The sequence below is a fragment of the Sminthopsis crassicaudata genome, chromosome 3 (genome assembly GCF_048593235.1).
Source record: "Sminthopsis crassicaudata isolate SCR6 chromosome 3, ASM4859323v1, whole genome shotgun sequence".
NCBI classification, from domain to species: Eukaryota; Metazoa; Chordata; class Mammalia; order Dasyuromorphia; family Dasyuridae; genus Sminthopsis; species Sminthopsis crassicaudata.
This window is the reverse complement of record NC_133619.1, coordinates 353,061,180-353,081,066: the sequence shown is the minus strand read 5'-3', so window position 1 is coordinate 353,081,066 and position 19,887 is coordinate 353,061,180. Positions and strand designations below refer to the sequence as shown.

The window sequence follows — 19,887 nt, the reverse complement described above, 5'->3', positions numbered from 1 at the left end:
ACAGATGATTCCAGAAAGGCCTGGAGAGACTTACATGAACTGATGCTGAGTGAAACGAGCAGGACCAAGAGATCATGATATACTTCAACAACAATACTATATGATGATCAATTCTGATGGATGTGGCCATCTTCAACAATGAGATGAACCAAATCAATTCCAATAGAGTAATGAACTGAACTAGCTCAAACAGCGAAAGAACTTTGGAAGATGACTATAAACCACTACATAGGATTCCCAATCCCACTATTTTTGTCCGCCTTAATTTCTGATTTCCTTCACAGGCTAATTGTACACTATTTCAAAGTCCGATTCTTTTTGTACAGTAAAACAACTGTTTGGACATGTATACATATATTGTATTTAATTTATACTTTAACATATTTAACATGTATAGGTCAACCTGCCATGGGGGGAAGGGGTAAAATTGGAACAAAAGGTTTGGCAATTGTCAATGCTGTAAAATTACCCATGCATGTATCTGGTAAATAAAAACTATAGTTAATTTTTTTAAAGATCAATTGAATGAGTCCTAATTATTTCAATTTTGATTGGTTTTATCATACATACTTAGGACAATGTTTCAAAAAGGTTCATCAATATTGCTAGATGTTACAAAATTTTGCCTTCTTAAATGACAAGTTTACAGACCTCAATTATACAATTTATCAGTATATTATCCCCCCCCTTGCCCATTTCCTCCACACACTCAAAGAGATTTTAGCATCTCCTAGCCTAGTCCATATATTCAGTGAGAGTTTACAGTCATTATAATTGGAATCACAGTAGCAGCTCTAATAGCTGAAAAGTCCAGGGGAAGTAACAATAGGAAGGGAAACAAGGGAGGGGGAAGAGGGAGTCCAGAGAGAAGGACAAAGGAATCTCAAGGCTCAGGCCCAAATACTGAGGAACCCTACTTTGTTGCTAACTTAATCGTTATGCCAAGGTTCTTATATAAGAACACTGTGCCTTGACCAAAATAAGAACTACTGACCTAGAATAAACTTATGTTTGTTATTATGGTTACAGAACTTGTTAAATTCTTTGACTGGATTTTTGATAGGTAGAAGCTGTTTGGTTAATTTTATTCCTTCAATTTAACATTTAAGTACCTACTATGTAAAGGACATTGTGGTAGGCATTAAGAGAGTCAAAGTTTCAGTAGATCAATGACTGTTCTCAAGAAATGTTTTTTTTAACTATATCTACATAAAGAAGACATTATTTTAAAGTCCTTAGTACTCCATAAAATGCAGGCTTTCATGACTTTACTGAAAAATAATTTTATTTCCTAGAGTAAGTCTACTTCTTAGGAATTGCACAATTAACTGGACATCCAATACAGAATCCACCATTAGATCAAATTACAGTAACAGATTTTAGGATGTGGGAGAAGCAATTGCAAAAAATATTTGCATGACCTTTCAGAAATCAATACTGAAAGTTAGAGCTAGAAAAGAAAACTGCCCCAAATTCAGTTCATTGTGATAACCCAACCGGAATCAAGTTTCATTCTCTAGTCCTCCCCAATACCTTCCTGCGTTATGTACAAGCCTACAATGGCATTTAAAATCAGCATCAAGGACTAACTTAAACTCAGAGAATACCCTTTCCCAGAGGAGCTGTAAGAAAAGACTAAATCCCACAAATTTCCTCCAGCTCTAAAACTTCACAGCCTTGAGGATATACTAGAGACCAAATTGAGCCAAATCAAGGCTCTTTTGAACATATATACAGTGATGCCCTAAGACTGCCAGAAGTTCCCTCTGAGTTTTGGCCAAATTGACTATATGGTACTTCAAGACTACAAGGTGTTCAGTTTTTCTGTTTCTTAAGAATTTCAAACTTTCAGGTATAGGTTCATCACTTTGATTTTTTTCCTTCCATCATTTATATGAGACACAAGTTTCTTTTTACTCAAGCTATTTTTACATATTCTAATCTGGGTCAATAATATTTCAAAACAAGCTTGAAATTCAAACCAGAAATGTGAATATAAATGAATTGCCAAATTCAGTGATATGAGGTAGTGAATAATATGCTATATGTATTTACTGACTAAATTCTCCCACCTCACTCTTTACCCTTAAACATTTCCCTTGAAGAGAAGGGACTGGAGCATCTAGGTACTGGTCCACTAACTCACATGAAAATCCTTCATTAAAGGAAATAATCCCAAAGTCCCTTTAAGATTCAATGGCATTCCTGGCCTTTGCCACATCTCAAATATTCAGAGTCAATCAGAATCACAACTGTTCACAAGTTTGAATTATTTGTTGATGCAAGACTACTCTGCATTGTCTTGTCCACAGGGAGGCTTGACCAGCTTTTGTGACTAAATTTCTGTATAGTCTCTGGAGAGAATGTGAATTCTTTTCAGTTGCAGAAGAATTTTGGGAAATTTCCTCTTCTGCCTTCACTGAATGGCTACTGGTACTAATACTGGAAGCTCCTTTTGGTCTGGATATCATCAAGAATCTGTTGCAATTCCTCATCTTCAAAGCGACCCTCCAGGCTGCAAGAGAATCAAAATGACCAATTAATGACAGTGAAGATGCTTTCTTTTCAATCTCAAGAACTCCACATCCTTTCAGCTTCCCTATACTAATTTTCAACACTACTTGCCTACTTTCTTTTCATTTAAGCCTAAAGATGATATTTCCCTGTTATAATGAAGGGTTTCCTCATTAATCACTTTTCAAATCTTAAGATACAAAACCTCATTTTTCTTTTAATCTTTATCTCCACTAGAGTTTAATACTAGGTAAGAAAATTTAAGAAGTCACATACACATGTCTAAATAATTTATGTTGTTTTACTGATGATTTTTTATATCACATTAGCTTCTGAATACATAATTTCTTTTCCCATACCCAGTGAGCTAATCTACACATCCAGGGCATCTGATGTAATTATGAAATTTATACCCATAGTTCCAAACTCTCCAATGGAAAAAGATATGTATATTTCTCAACATTTTGGGGATGGGGTACAGCAAGTTAGATGATTATAGCTACAAGGCATTCAATATTGTTGTATTTTTCTTAACATTTTCACTGTTGTAGTCATTATGTATTGTTTCCTTGGCCCTGTATTTTTCTTACCTTGGAATCAGAGCCTTAGCCTCTTCTGCTGTCTCAGGACAAAGATTTGCCAAACACGCCAACTCAAACTTATGGAGCTTTTTCTGGAGTAACAAACTGAACAGAGAGAGTATGATATAAACAAATAAACAAAAAAGCACAACCAAAACTAATAAGTACAATTACATTCACTTGGAAAGTATATACTGAAGACTTGAGATAGAAAGTGCCATCTGCATCCAGGGAGAGAACTGTGGAGACTGATTGCAGATGGAAGCATGCTTTTTTCTTGTGGTCTTTCTCTTTGTACTGATTATTCATTCACATTGTAACTAGTATAAGCTATATTTCAAATGGTTGTACATGTATAACTTATGTTGGATTGCTTGCTATTTTGGGGGAAAGGGGAAGAGAGGGAAAAAAAGATATGGAACTCAAAAATAAATGTTGAAAACTACTTTACATGAAATTGAAAAAATATATTATTGAAATTGTTTTTGAAAGTCCAGAAACTGGGGGGGGGAAATATATATATATATATATATATATATAGATATATACATATGTAATACCTTTTACATACTAGGCATTATAAGGTGTCTTAGAGCAAAGAACACAACCCTTTCACAGATACTGTCCCAATGTGGTTAACGTTGGTATAGGACCTCCCATTCAAATGTCTTCCTCTGCCTATATGGGCAATATGGAATGTCAAGGTTGGCAAGGAGTAGGCTGAGATGAGAAAGATGAGAGAAGAAAATGTCTGTGATTAGATTAACCCCAATAACACCGAATATCCATTAGTAACAAAGCAGCATTGTGGTCTGAAAAGGAAGCATTTAATATTTCTGCTTTTCTGCATTTGATTATAAGATTTTTGTGCCCATTTAATGCATGGTTAATTTTTGTGTAGGTGCCACGTACTACTAAGAAAAAGATGTATTCCTTTCTGTCTCTATTCAGTTTTCTCCCGAGGTCTATCATATCTCACATTTCTAAAATTTTATTCACTTCTTTACTTCTTTCTTGTTTATTTTGTAGTTAGATTTATCTAGTTCTGAGAGAGGGAGGTTGAGATCATCACTAGTATAGTTTTGCTCTCTATTTCTTCTTGTAACTCACTTAATTCCCCTCTTAAGAATCTGGATACTATACCACTTGGTACATTTATGTTTAGTATTAATATCACTTCATTATCTATGGTATCCTTTAGTAAGATGCAGTTTCATTCCTTATTTCTTTTATTTAGATTTTTAAAGCTTTTGCTTTGTCTGAGATCAGTACAGCTACCTCTGCTGCTACTTTTTTTTTTAATTTCCACTAAAGCATAATATATTATAACATATTTTAATATTACTATAAAATTTTAAAGCTTTTGCATGAATTCATTGAAGAAAGAAAAAAAGCATAATAAAGATATTTTCTTCAGCATCATTGAAAAAAAATCATTGATTAACAGAAGAGGAAATAAACTACTTAAATAATTCCATTTTAGAAAAAGAAATTGAACAAGACATTAATAAACTTCCTAAGAAAAAATTTCAGGGCAGCTAGGTGGTGCAGTGGATAGAGAATCAGCCCTGAAGTCAGAACGTCCTGAGTTCAAATCTGACCTCAGACACTTTCTAGCTGAGTGAAGCTGGACAAGTCACTTAACATCAACTGCCTCAGGAAAAAACAAAACAAAACAAAACCCTCCAAACCAGATGGATTTACAAGTGAATTCTACCAAATATTTAAAGAACAATTAATTCCAATAATATGTAAACTATTTGGAAAACTATGACACAAATAAGATACTGTTACCTAAACCAGGAACAGCCAAAAAAGATAAAGAAAATTGCAGCCCAATCTCCTTAATGAATACTGATGCAAAAATGTTAAAATAAAATATCAGCAAAGAGTACAGCAGCTTATCAGCAGGATAATACATTGTAATGAAATGGGATTTATGCTGGTTCAATATCAGGAAAACTATTACCAAAATAGACCATATCAGTAGTGATAATCTCAACAGATGAAGAAAAAGCTTTTGACAAAATACAGCATCCATTCCTATTAAAAACACTAGAGAGGATAGGAATAAAGGGAGTTTTCCTTAAAATGGTAAGTAGTATCTATTATTTATAATGAAGAGAAGCTGGACGTAATCCCAACACAATCAATCAGGGGTGAAACAAGGATGCCTATTATCAACATTATTATTCAATATTGTATTAGAAACACTAGTACAAGTACTAGAAAAGTTGGCTTTAACAATAAGGAAAGAACAAGAAATTAAAGGAATTAGAATAGGCAATGAGGAAATAAAACTACCATTCTTTGCAGATGATAATAAATATACTTAAAGAATTCTAGAAAATCATCTAAAAAGCCTACTCAAAACAATTAATGGCTTTAACAAAGTTGTGGGATAAAAAATAAACTCACACAAATCATGAGCATTTCTATATGTTATTGACAAGGCCCAACAGCAAGAAATAGAAAGAAAAATTCCATTTAAAATAGCTATAGACAAAATAAAATATTTGGAGGCCTACCTGCCAAAACAAACAGAGGAACTATATGAACACAATTACAAAACACTTCTCACACAAATAAAATCAAATCTAAACAATTGGAAAAATATCAATTGCTCATGGATAGGCCAAGCTAATACAATGAAAATGACAATTCTATCTAAATTAGTTTACTTCTTCAGTGCCATACTAATCAAACTGCCAAAAAATTATTTTAAAAAACTAGAAAAAACGAAAACAAATTTGAAAGAACAAAAGGTCAAGGAAATTAATGAAAAGAATACAAAGGATGATAGCTTAGCAGTACCAGATCTAAAATTATATTAAAAAGCAGCAGTTAACAAAACCATTTGGTACTGGCTAAGAAATAGAGTAGTGGATGAGTGGAATAGATTAAATATATACGACACAATATATAGTAATTGAGTAATGAATAAACTCCCAAACTCCAGCTTTTGAAATAAGAATTCACTATTTGACAAAAATTGCTGAGAAACTTGGCATAGACCTATATCTCATACCCCATACCAAAACAAGGTCAAAATGGGTACATGATTTGGACATAAAGGATAACACCAGAAACAAATTAGGAAAGCAAGGGATAATATACCTATTAGATCTTTGGAAAAGGGAAAAATTTATGACCAAAGAAGAACTAAAGAACATTATGGTAGGAGCACAGAGGACATTTTCCCATGTTATTCAGAAAAATTTTTATTTTGATAATGAATGAATGTTGAAAAATATGGTAATTTAAGTAGCACAATGTTGATTGTTTATAATACATGACAGTCAGTATTTGTCATGAAAATACCCTTCATTTAATTTTAAAATTATATGACATTCATTAAAAAAAACATGACCTGAAGATTCCATCACTTTTGAGAAATAAATGAAAGAAATGAGACTTTAAAAAAAAAAAAAAAGAACATTATGAAAATCAAAATGCACAATTTTGATTACATTAAAGAGGTTTTGCACAAATAAAACCAACAGAAACTAGATTAAACATCAGGTACAAAGGAGAAAATCTTTACAGCCATTGTTTCTGATAAAGGTCTCATTTTAAAAATATATGAAGTGTATCAAATTTATAAGAATACAAGTCATTTCTCAATTGACATAGCCAAAGGATATGAACAGATAATTTTCAGATGACAAAATTAAAGCCACCTAGTCATATGAAAAAATGCTCTAAATCACTATTGATTAGAGAAATGCAAATTAAAACAGCTCTGAGGTACCACCTCACATCTCTAAGATGGCTGCAATGACAGGAAAAAATAATGATCAACATTGGAGGGAGGGAATGTGGGAAAACTGGGACACTAATGCATCGTTGGTGGAATTGTGAAATGATCCAATCATTCTGGAGAGCAATCTGCACCCATGCCCAAAGGGCGATCAAATTGTGCATAATCTTTGACCCACCAGTGCCATTACTGGGTCTGTATCCCAAGGAAATCATTAAGGAGGGAAAAGGACCTATATGTAGCAGCCTTTGTTGTGGTAGCAAAGAATTGGAAAAGGAGTGCCCATCAATTGGGAAATGGCTGAACAAGTTGTGGTATATGAAGGTAATGGCATATTATTATTCTATAAAAAAGACCTGGAAATATTTATACAACCTGATATTGAGTGAAACAAACAGAACCAAGAATACATTGTATATAACATCAAGAATGTGCAATGATGAACTATGAAAAGCTTGGTTTTTCTCAGCAGTTCAGAGTTCCAAGGCAATCCCAACAGACTTTAGATAAAAACATGTCATCTGCATCCAGAAAAAGAACTATGTAGATTGAATGTGAATCAACACATGTTATGTTAAATTCTTTTTTGTTTTTTTTTTTCCCTCTCTCACATGGTTTTTCCCTTTTGTTCAGATTTTTCTTTCCCAATATAATTCATAAAGCAATGTGTATTAAAAATAATTTTTTTTAAAAAAGCAAGTGTTTTTTAGGGAACTAAGATTAAACAACTTTTTGGCTATCACAGATTTGCTACCGTTTCCTTTTTCCTTACTTCAAAATTCATGCCAAATCCATAATATCAAGTGTTCTCTATTAAAAATCTTCTGAGAGGGTGTGGAAAATACTCTATTGGTAAAACTGTGAATTCGTCCAACCTTGGAGAACAACTTAGAATTACACTTAAAGGGCTATCAAACTGCATACATTTTGATCCAGCAGTCCCACTATAGGGTCTGTATCCCAAAAAGATCATAAAAGAGGAGAAAAAACCCATATGTGCAAAAATGTTTGTAGCGGTAATTTTTGTGGTGGCAAGGAATTAAAAATTAAGTGTATGCCCATGAATTGGGGAATGGCTGAATAAGTTATGGCATATGAATGTCATGGAAAATACTATTGTTCTATAAGAAATAATGAGCAGGCCTATTTCAGAAAAGCCTGGAAAGATGTGAAATGATGGTGTGTGAAGAGAGCAGAACCAGAACATTGTACATGATTAAGAAAAAGATTTACGTGATGATTAACTATGATAGGACTTAGCTCTTCTCAGTATGACAGTGAGTCAAGACATTTCCAATAGACTTGCAATAGAAAATTCCATCTGCATTTAGAGAAATAACTATGGAGAATCAATGTGGATAAAAGCATATTCTTTTCACCTTTTTTTTTTAGCTTGCTTTTTTTTTTTCTTGTAGTTTTTTTCGTTTTGTTCAGATTTTTTTTTTCATATCTTGTCTAATATGGAAATAAGTTTTAAAGTATTATATGTTAGGTTCTAACTAGGTGGTAAGTCGGTACTTGGCAATTTTCTAGCTCAGAGTTCACAACTTTAGTTCAAATCTTTAAGGGAGTTTACACCTTTGAAGGAATACTTTAAAGGAGCTTGCTCATTGGTCAGTAGGGAGTTCCCATAAGCCCCTGGAATACCCACAAGCCCATTCTCTGGGAGGATAAAAGGAGGAGCAGTCTGGAAGGAAGTAATCTGGATTGGGTCAAGGAGAAGTGGTCCCTTGGATTCGCAAATCCAGCAATCCCACACATTTGGAGGGGAAGAAGAGGATTTGAGATTCTACCTTCCCTCTGGCTGGAGGCTCCAGAAGCCTCCCAAGAAATCTGCTTACAGAGAAAAAGATTCACACAGAAAAGAAACCTCTTCCAGAGAAGGATTATAATTGAGAGACGACAAGGACACTACAATTATACATGTACAACCTCTACCAGACTGCTCGCTTTCTTGGAGAAGGAGAAAAAAAAATTGGAACTCAAAATCTTACAAAAATGAATCCTGAAAACTATCTTTACATGTAATTAGAAAAATAAAATACTATTGAATTTTTTAAAAAAAGATGAGCTTGTTAATTTTAGAAAAATATCAAAAAGATTTATGTGATATAATGAAAAGTGAACAATCAAGTTTTCTGAATGAAATCAACTATAAAGGATCCATTACGGAAGGTGCTGTCCATCTCCAAAGAAAGAATTGGTAAATAGAAGTATACACAGCATGGTTTAATATAAATATTTACAAATCTGTGCCAAATGGTGGACCTCTCTAATGCAGGGTGAAGAGGGAGATAGTTCAGAACTTAAAATATCACAAAAAATTAAAAAAAAAAAAAAAAAAAAAAAAAATCAAAAAATTAAATTTAAAAAATTGTTTAAACTGGACCTTTGGTTTCCTGAAGCGAGGCTCTATAAATAAACTTTAATCAGGAAACATTGCTTTTTTTCAGTTGTGTCCAACAATTTGTGGTCCCATTTGGGTTTTTTGGGCAAATATCCTGTAGTGGTTTGCCATTTCCGTCTCCAGCTCATTTTATAAATGAGGAAACTGAGGCAAAAGGGTTAAGTGACTTGTCCAGGATCATAAAACTAATGTGAGACTATATTGGAATTTAGCTTCCAGTCTTTATAACTCTAAACATGGCACTTTATACACTGTGCCACATAGTTGCCCAAACATTAATCAGTAAGAACATTCTAAATACAGGTGGCCATAGCACATATAACTTAATAATAAAAAAAACTTTCCTTTGGCACTTACCTCCGAACACTAGCAATGGTTTCCCTGTTTTTAAAACGACTAAAACGTGCTGTGTAATTTAAAGTTTTCATGAAAACCTCAGAAAGTTCTTGTTCATCCTCTGCACTTTCATTCTGTTGTTTTCGATGCTCTAGAAGCATGTGGACTTCGGAATTTAGAAGAGTTTCTGCTGTCTCAAATTCTATTAATGAGAAATAATAAATATAAGTTGCACGAACATCATTCAACATTTTCCTCTAAATGTTGATTCTGCATCTGGGGCTGATTGCATATCTGCCTCAACAGAAACTTAGCACTTATTTTTCTTGCCCAAAGTCTTAAGACTCCACAATTACTAATAAAATAATGGAATTACATGTAATCAGTATTTTGTTTATGATATTTTTCCAGTACAATAATAATAATGATGATAGTTAGCATTTACAGAATGCTTACTATGTATGTGCCAGGCACTGAGCTAAGTGCTTTACAATGCTCATCTGCAGCTCCCAACAACCATAAATTGATGTTTTTGTCATTGTTATATGCTACTAATAATAGATGCTGTTATTACCCCCATTTTACAGATGAGGAAATTGAGGCAACTAGAGGTTAAATGACTTGCCCAAGGTCACACAGCTAGTAAGATCTGAGCCCAGGCTTTTTTTCTTTGTAAGAAGAAATCATTTGTTTTGAAGGAAGGAGTTAGTTTTGTTTTCATTTTAAATTATATTCCTGTAAATGTGGGAAATATCCCGGGTGCACTGACAGCTGAAAGGGACTTGAGAAAACATCTACTCCAATACACTCATTTAATAAACAAGGAAATAGCTCAGCGCTTTCCTGTGATTTACCCATCCAACCAGCAAGTTTTGGCTTATTTAAGACTTTTCCAGAGGGCCCAGGCTTCCTGACAGCAGCCCAACCTCCTTCTGCCAATGTCCCAGTTTCCCATCTCTCACTCTGCTTGGTACAGCCCCCAGCAGTCTAAGCCGGGCTTCGCTCTCTATCCCATCCTCACCCCAGGTCTCGGTGGCTGAGTCAGTCAATGAGCATGTATGAAGCACCTACTACTACACGCCCGGCCTGTGCTACGGTTGGAGATACACAGATGAATGGCAGTCCTGGCTCCAAGGAGCTCAGTCTGATTCGGGGGTGACGGACAAGCAGGACACAGACAGGATGCACCGGAGACCAGGCATTCCCGCAGGAGGGAAGGCTCCGGGCCCCGGAGGAGAGTAAGCATTGCACGCCCCGGGGCAGCGGGGCCAAAAGCCCAGGGGCTGGGGATGGAGCATCTTTCGGGAAAAACAGCAAAAAAGGCCCCTGATGGGCTTCCTCTCTTTTTTTTTCCAGCACCGCTTTCCCATTTATCAGCAGGAAGCCGGTTCCGTAATGCGCGGACAGCACGGACTCCGGGGGAAGGGCACCAGCTCCCCCAGTCCCCGCCTCCGCCCCCCGGGGCGCCTCGCTCGGACCGCGGGGTCTCCTTCAGCCCAGTCCGTTCTCCTCGCCGCGGGACCGTCCCGCCTCGGGGACGGCGAGCGGAGACGGAGGACTGCCTCGGATAGGGGCTGGGGAGCTCACTCTTCCTGCCCACTCCCGGGGTCCGCAGCGCCCGCCAGGCGCACCTTTGGGGAAGACGAGCTGCGAGGCGTCTTCTTCCACATCGCCAGCGCGAGGGTCGCTGCCTCCGGTCGCCATCACGCTCCAGCTCCGCGCCAAAGGCGGGACCGGAAGCGGAAGTGCGCCGCGAAGGGAGGCGGGGACTGGGCAAGGGAGGGAGGGGCCGTCTGTCAGAGGGAAGTGGCCGAGGGAGCACCATCTTAAGGCGCCGAGATGGGAAAGGCGATTCTCGAAGGCTATCCCGAAGTCTTATTCTTTACTGTCCTGCATACTCACGCGCATGCGCACATCTATTCTACTGGCTTGCTGGAGGCCCTGATCTGCTTTCATTCACGGACCTATCCATGGACACTGCAGACACCCTTCCAAACAAACAGCCCAGGATGCACACTATAACATATGGGAAGGGTAGACACAACCTTACATTTGCAGGGCACTCCCTTTTTGGAGCTAATCATAGAATCTAGGTCACAGAATTCAGAATTATTCCATATCCTTCATTCTCTCATTTCTTCCCTCTCTCCCTCCTTCTTTCCTCTCTCCTTCCTTCCTTTCTTCCTTCCTTCCTTCCCTCCTTCCTTCCTTCCTTTCTTCCTTCCTTTCCTTCCTTCCTTCCTTCCCTCCTTTCTTCCTTCCTTTCTTTCTTCCTTCCTTCCCTCCTTCCTTCCTTCCTTCCTTCCTTCCTTTCCATCCTTCCATCCTTTCTTTCCTTCCTTCCTTCCTTCCTTCCTCCCTCCCTTCCTTCCTTCTTTCCTCCCTTCTTTTCTCCCTTCCCTCCTTCCTTCCTTCCTTCTTTCCTTCCTTTCCATCCTTCCATCCTTTCCTTCCTTCCTTCCTTTCTTCCTTCCTTCCTTCCTTCCTTCTTTCCTCCCTTCCTTCTTTCCTCCTTCCTTCCTCCCTTCCTTCCTTCTTTCCTTCCTTCTTTCTTATCCATCCTTCCTTTCCTTCCTTCCTTCCTTTCTTCCTTCCTTCCTTTCCATCATTCCTTTCCTTCCTTCCTTCCTTCCTTCCTTCCTTCCTTCCTTTCCATCCTTCCATCCTTCCTTTCCTTCCTTCCTTTCTTCCTTCCTTCCTTCTTTCCTCCCTTCTTTTCTCCCTTCCCTCCTTCCTTCCTTCCTTCTTTCCTCCCTTCTTCCTTCCTTCCTCCTTCCTTCCTTCCTTCTTTCCTTCTTTCCTCCTTCCTTCCTTCCTTCCTTCCTTCCTTCTTTCCTCCCTCCTTCCTTCCTTCTTTCCTCCCTCCTTCCTTCCTTCCTTCTTTCCTCCCTCCTTCCTTCCTTCCTTCTTTCCTTCCTCCCTCCTTCCTTCCCTCCTTCTTTCCTCCCTCCTTCCTTCCTTCCTTTCCTCCTTCCTTCTTTCCTCCCTCCCTCCTTTCTTCCCTCCTTCCTTCCTTCCCTCCTTTCTTCCTTCTTTCCTCCCTCCCTCCTTTCTTCCTTCCCTCCTTCCTTCCTCCCTCCCTCCTTACTTCCTCCTTTCTTCTCTCTCTCCTTTCTTTCTTCCTTCCTTCTTTCCTCCCTCCCTCCTTTCTTTCCTTCCTCCCTTGTAATATTCTTCTCTAAAATGTAATGTTCTCTTATTGGGGTTTTCTTGGGGTCTCTGGAGGCAGCCTTAGTTTCAGCCAAATGCTTTATTGTCTCTTTCCAAATCTTATCTATCTCCTTCACTTGGGGCTTGGCTAGTTTTCTGGAGCCTTCCGGATCTTGGTTTCAGTGTTCTCCACAGGACAGCCTGCCACCACTTCTCTGTCTTCCTTGTTCTGCCCGACTGCCTTTTCTGGCTTGTGAATCTCCCTGACTGAATCCTGAGGCTCCAATAGCTTCTAGTGTGCTTGTCCTTCTTGGCCCTGAGAGCTTCTCGCTTATAAGCTCCCCACTGAGTACACACCATCATTATATCACTAGGAAACCATTATTTGTTGTAGGATTAAATCAGTGCTAAACTAGATTTAACTATTGTCTCCTCAATTGCTCTTAGTATCTTGTTTCAAGTTCTGGCCCATAACATCTCCTTGTAGGGTCAGATCAATCATACTGAACCATGCTAAAGTAGATAACTATTGTCTCTATCAATTCCACTGACTTAGTACCTAGTAAGAATCCTTTGTTTCAGGTTCAGAGTTCTGGCCCATAGCACTGTATAATATATGCAGGCCCATATTTGCTTGAGCCTTGGCCAATATAAACATATTTACTTAACCTAAGCTGATAACATTTATCAGTATTTGACATTTATCAATATTTAGTCTATTAGCTTGACCATTGTCTGCTTAATTATTTGAAGCCTAAAGGCCTGTTTTTCTGTTTCCTAGAAATCAGGTGATTTTCGGGGAAACAGAAACCTTCCATTCCAATCTCTCCAAATAGCAACAACCAATTAGATGCCTCCCCTTCCTCTTCTCAATGCTCTCTTACTTATGAGGCAATCTCTAGTATAAAAGCTGTGTATCTTTACTACTTCTTTAGCCCTCCTACCAGGAGCTTTTTCTTTCCCGTATCTTCTGATGGGATGGCTCATTATTATACCTCCAGAGGTATAATAAACAACCTTTCTTCTTTCTACTTTTGAATAATCTCTGAGTAGTCATTTTGGATAAGTCTTTGACATCTCTCATACTTCCAAAGAGTATTTATCACTAACTCTATTTTGCAATGAAGAAACAGGCCCAGAGAAATGAAGAAATGTGACTATATTCAAACAAGTAATTATAAAGGCAGCTGGGAAAAGAAATTAGGTTTCCTGACTCACAACCCAATTTTTACAATTCTCACTGATATGTTCATATTTCTATACACAAACATATCCACACAGTCACCCCATCTGTGATGGGGATGTGATTGTGACATCCCAAATTCTGAAGAGACAAAAGTACACATTTACACATCAATATCTTCATACCTTTATGTGTACATATAGTATACCATTACAGAGATATGGTTCACATAGAAGATGAATAGTAAATGCTGGGTTTCTCTGCATTTTGACAGATGTGACCTACCTAAAAATGAAGAAAAGCTGCAAAGGCAGATTTTTAAATGAGGTCAAGACATTTAACATACCCACTTCTTTTCTAGAAAGAAGTTTAGACCTAACAGAGCAAGCTAAAAAAAAAGTTTACATTTTGTAAACAATAAATAATTGAGGACAAAAAAAAAAAAGGTGGTGGTGGGGGAACAGCTAGGTATTAAATTGAAATAGAACTAAATTTGGAGTCAGAAAATATGTGTTAAAATCTAGCCTCAGACAGTTACTAGCTTTGTGACTTTGGAAAGTCATTTAACCTCTAGCTGCCTCAGTTTCCTCATCTGTAAGATAATAATAACACCTTTCTAGGCTGACTGTGAGGAAAAAATGAAATATTTGTAAAGTATTTTGCAAACTATAAGACATTATATAAATGTTAGCTATTGTTACTGTTGATAATGATATTATTAAAATTTCTATAAAACTTGAAAGTATTCTATCTTTATAACTGCAGTTCTTGTGTGCCTTGATGTAGGAATGGATAATTCATTAATTTAACAAACAGTTGTTAAAATATTCCTGTGTGCAGAGCACTGTATATATATATATTATGATCTCCATTAAAAATAAATTTGTTATTTCATACCTATCCAGCCCTATCCTTTTTTAACTCAATAGCATGCCTTGACAGGCAAAAGTGACCTGTTACTTCCTTTTTTCCCATTCCCTTACTCAAAACTTACTGTCATAATTTTAGTTATCAAGTCATGAAATTTACAGGGCTAGAATGGAGCCTACCAATTTTATAGATTAGGAAACTTTCTTGCTAGGGAGAGATAGTTTCTTATTTTCTTAATTTTTTTTTAAATTTAATTTAATTTAATTTTTTTTTTTTTTTTTTTTTTGCTGAGGCAATTGGAGTTAAAATGACTTGCCCAGGGTCACACAGGTAGAAAGTATCAAATGTCTGAGGCCAGATTTGAACTCTGGGCTGATGCTCTATCCACTGCACCACCTGGGGGATTTTATATTTTTATATTTTTATTTATATTCTAATCCAGTGCTGCTTTTGACAGCCAACTCTCCAAATTTGGCAAATAAGTCAACAAGCATTTATTAAGTACCTATAATGTAGTAGGCACTGTATTAAGTAATAGAGAATATTAATATCTAGTATGTATTAATATCTAGTATTTATATAGCATTCTTAAGATTTGTGAATTATTTTAAAAATATTATCTCATTTTATAATAACCATAGGATTATTATTATTCCCATTTTATAAATGAGGAAACTAAGGCCGATAGTGATTAAATGACTTGCCCAAAATCACACACAGTGTCTGAGGTCATATTTAAATTAAGGTCTAACTCATTTCAGGTCCAATTTTCTATTTACTGCACCACATAGCTGCCTACTGGGATACAAAGACAAGCAAAAAAGTCCCTGCTCTCAAGGAACTTACAAACTAATGGGGGAGGCAACATGAAAACAAGGATGTACAAGCAATATATATATATATATATATATATATATATATATATATATGATAAATTGGAGATAATTGGGACAATCTCAAAAAAAATAAAGAAAGAAAGAAGGAAAAGGTGAAAAAGAGGGATACCTTGGGAATGAAGGGGGAAGAGGAAGAATGGGGAAAATTATGTTCCATAAAGTGTGTAAGAAAGTTTTAGTGAAAGGAAAAATGCTTGAACCTCACTTTCATTTAAACTGATTCAAATGAAAACTATAGATACAAATCCAATTGGATATAAAAATCTTTCTAACCTAACAGAAAAGCAAGAGGGGGAAAGGATAAGAGAAAGGGAGAGCAGATTAAAGGAGGCAGTGATCATAAGCAAAACAGACTTTTAAGGAGACAGGATAGAAGAAGAGAAAGATAAATAAAAGAGAATCATTCAGAGGGAAATACAGTTAGCCGTAACAACTGTGGATGTGAATGGGATGAACTCACCCATAAAATGGATGTGGATAGCAGAGGGTTAGAAACCAGAATCCAACAATATATTTTTTACAAGAGATACATCTGAAACAGATAGACAGGAGTTTAAGGGCTGTGGAAGAATTATACTTCATTTGATGGTATTTGTTATTTTTTTTAAAGCAGCAATAGCAATCTGAAGACAAAGCAAAAGCAAAAAGAGACCTACTTAAAAAATAATGACATGGAGCAGCTAGCTAGGTGGCTCAGTTTACCAGTTTTATCCATCAGCCCTGAAGTCAGGGAGGACCTGAGTTCAAATCTGATCTCAGTACTTCCTAGCTGTGTGACCCTGAGCAAGTCACTTAACCCCAATTACCTCGGGGGGGGGGGGGAAGACATTTTGCTCAAAGGTATCATAAATAATTAAGTATTATTGATATTAAATGCAGATTACCAGAGAACATAATATACAAATTCTTAATGAGTTACATTAGGAGGAAATAGTAAAACTATTTTAGCGAGGGAATTTCAATTTACCCCTCTCAGAACTAGATAAATCTAATTATAAACTAAATAAGAATTTGAGATAGAAAGAATTTTAGAAAAGTAAGTTATGATAGAGCTCTAAAGAAAATTAAATGGAAAGAGAAAGGAGAATACCTTTTTCTCAGCTGTATGTGGCATGTTCACAAAAACTAACCACATTAGGACATTAAAAAACCTCAAAAGAAAAGAAGAAATATTAAATGTTCTCCATTTGGAACTATAATGCAATAAAAATCACATTCAATAAAGAGCCTTTAAAGCACAAATTAAAAATAAATTAGAAATTATATAATCTAAACCAAAAGCATGAGTGGGTCAAAGAACAAATCATAGAAACAAAATTTTCATTTAAAATATTGACAACTATGACAATATATTAAAATTTGTGGCAAGGAACTAATATAGTACTTAGGAAGAAATCTAACAATAAAATATCAATATCAATAAAAGAGACAAAGAACAGATCAATGAACTAGGTATGCAATTTAAAAAATTTTAAATCTCCTTAAAATCAATAAAACTAAATATTAAAAAAACAAGTAAATAACCATTAAACTAGCAAAAAGGAATTTTAGCTGAGATCTAAAGAAGCCTGGGAAGTTAGGTGGTAGAAATGAAGAAAGTTCCAGGCAGATGGGACAATAAATGAAAATGTCTCAAATTGGAAAATAGAATGTCTAGTGGGAAGAACAAGAAAACCAGTGTCACTGGATTGTAGAGTATGGGAGTTTGAGAAGGAATGCAATATATAAGAATACTGAAAAGATAGAAATGGGCCACATTAAGGAGAGCTTTAAAAGGCAAATAAGAGATTCTGTTTAATTTCAGAAGTAACAGATATTTGAGCTGATTGGTATGTGTGTGTGTGTGTGATATGATCAAACTTCTGCTTTGGGAAAATTTGGCAGCTGAGTGGCCATTGGAGCAGAGGAAAAAGATCAGCAGGGAGACCAGCCATCTTGACTATTGCAGTAATCAAGTTTGAGATGATAAGGGATCAAAACAGAATTGTGGCAAAGATAGCAAATAGAAGGGGTAGTGTTGGAGAGATGTGACAATGGAGGGGGGGTTATAAAAGAAGTAAAAAGATATCATCTATGTTGTCATCAGTCTAGCTGACTGGATAGTATCCTCAATAGTAATAGGGAACTTTGGAAGTGGGGAGGGTTTGAGGGAAAACCTTTATATGGATATGCTGAGTTTAAGATAGCTTTGAGACATCTAGTTTGAGATGTCCAAAAGTAGGTAGTTAAAGATGTGAGATTGAGGGTCAGGAGCTAGGTGAAGGCTGGACAAATAGAGATTTATCTCCATGATGATAATTGAACATGGGAGATGGTGAGATCAACAAGTGAAATAATTGAGTCCAAACAAAAGCTTGGGAGACAACCATGGTGAATAAGCCAAACCTAGATGAAGAATCAGGAAAGTTTGATAAAAAATAAAAAAAATAAATGGTCAGCAGAATCACCACAAGAACAGAGAAAGGAACTTGACAATGTCAAAGGTGAAAGGTCAAGAATGACTGAGAAAAAGACCATTAGATTTGGAGAAGAGAGATTAATGATAGGGAGAGGGATTCATGGGAGATAAGGAAAATGTGGAAAAGCCACAGTGTTAAGATAATGAATTCATTAGGGAAGTATAGAAAGATTACCTTTGTGCATCAGAGCTAGTTGACATTGTATAATATAGGCAGAGTAGTCTCTTCACCTGGAGACAGTGTGATTTGATGAATAGAATACTCAACTGGGAGTCAGACCTGGCTTCAAGTCTTCCCTTAGACATTTATCAGTTTTGTTCATAATCATCTTAGTCATAGTTCTCCATCCATAAAATAGATGTATTGTACTAATAATGTTACTCCAAGCTATTGATAGTTTACAAATCTGAAGATGCTATAAAATTTAATATTACTGAAGCATGTGCACTCTGGCTACAAAGGGGAGATATGCCTGTGCATTCCCTAGTGGAGTCATGACCTTTGGAGGAGCCTAGGTCTCAGATGATCACTATAGGAAAAAGGAATCAAACATGCCCAAGATCCTTCTTTGTTGTTTTAGTCTTCATTTCCAAAATGATTTACTCTTTCCCTGGTCCCTTAGTAGAATCTAGTAGTATATAGTGAGCAGCTAAATAACGTAGACAATTTAATAAACCTAGCTTCTGTCAAGGTTTCACACAAAAACGGGTGGTTGACTGAGTTCACAACGTGAACTCCAAGCCATGGAGAATCATAGACTAATTTCATTAGTGAAAACCAATTAAATGTCTATAACTCAACTGATTGCCTTTTATATAGTCAGAATGCTTATACCTCTTCTCATTATAACTAATCAAATTCATTTCCCACAGTTTCTCTACTTAGACATTCTCTCACATGCCATGCTCATGCAATATTCTTTGCTCCATCCCCTAATGCAATGTATTCCCTCATTTGTCCCATCCAAATTCTAGCTATAGCCCATTCTTCTTTCGTCTATAAACTCTTGATCTCAAGAGTATCTTCTATATGGTTAACTGGCCCCAGATAGTGATAATTAGCTGGCAAAGGAGTAACAGAATTGACACTGAATATAAGACGACGGCGGAGGGACTCTTGTTAACAAGATCTGCTGTCTAACCAATATGTAGGCAAATATTGCTTAGCTGTTGTAAGAAGAAAAAAATTTTATTACTCCAATAGTTCAAGGCACATGGCATAAAGATGAGACAGTACAAAGAAAAATCTTTACCCATTATGATTTATTCTCTACAATACTTCATTAGAGGATAGAGTTCAATGATTTACACTCAGAAGTTATATAGCTAGGAGGCAACCAAGTGTAATACAAAGAATTGGTCTGACATCTCTGCACTGAAGGTCATACGAGGTCTCTTGCTTTAGGGAAATGAAATGAACAAAAAATGAACAATAAAGTTCTAGAAAACCAACAGAAAGACAATTGTCATTGAAAATTGTAGATGTTAATGTGTCATGAAAAATAACTGTTCCTGTGCAAAAGTTAAATGAACATCCAGGATTTTTTTTTTTACAGACAATTTTTCTTATAAACAATAAAATATTCATGTTTTTACTATACACCTTTCAAATTGAAAAGGCCTCTACTAACAATGGCTGCTTTAACATTATGAAGTGAATAAGTTTTAAGAACCTCACAGTGGAAACATCCCAACACTGACAAAACTCCAGTGATCAAAGACATTATTTTAG

The 19,887-nt window shown here is 36.3% G+C and overlaps 1 protein-coding gene across 1 annotated transcript; it reads right to left on the bottom strand.

The window, feature by feature from the left end:
* Positions 1–539: 539 nt before the first annotated feature.
* On the bottom strand, positions 540–11,360 carry POLR2D (RNA polymerase II subunit D). Its single transcript, XM_074301708.1, has 4 exons — positions 11,230–11,360; positions 9,620–9,800; positions 3,105–3,200; positions 540–2,515 (listed from the first exon to the last, which is right to left on the bottom strand). Exons 1-4 carry the CDS (start codon positions 11,300–11,302, stop codon positions 2,437–2,439), a joined length of 429 nt encoding a protein of 142 aa, XP_074157809.1. The 5' UTR covers positions 11,303–11,360; the 3' UTR covers positions 540–2,436.
* Between the last annotated feature and the right edge of the window lie 8,527 nt (positions 11,361–19,887).

What these genes read in the sequence shown, in the direction of transcription:
- POLR2D (XM_074301708.1), bottom strand. Translation starts at nt 11,302, where the DNA reads ATGGCGACCGGAGGCAGCGACCCTCGCGCTGGCGATGTGGAAGAAGAC. An exon ending in GCAGCTCGTCTTCCCCAAAG is followed by an intron (nt 9,801 to 11,229) that starts GTGCGCCTGGCG and finishes TCTCATTAATAG; the next exon opens with AATTTGAGACAGCAGAAACT. An exon ending in ACCATTGCTAGTGTTCGGAG is followed by an intron (nt 3,201 to 9,619) that starts GTAAGTGCCAAA and finishes CTCTCTGTTCAG; the next exon opens with TTTGTTACTCCAGAAAAAGC.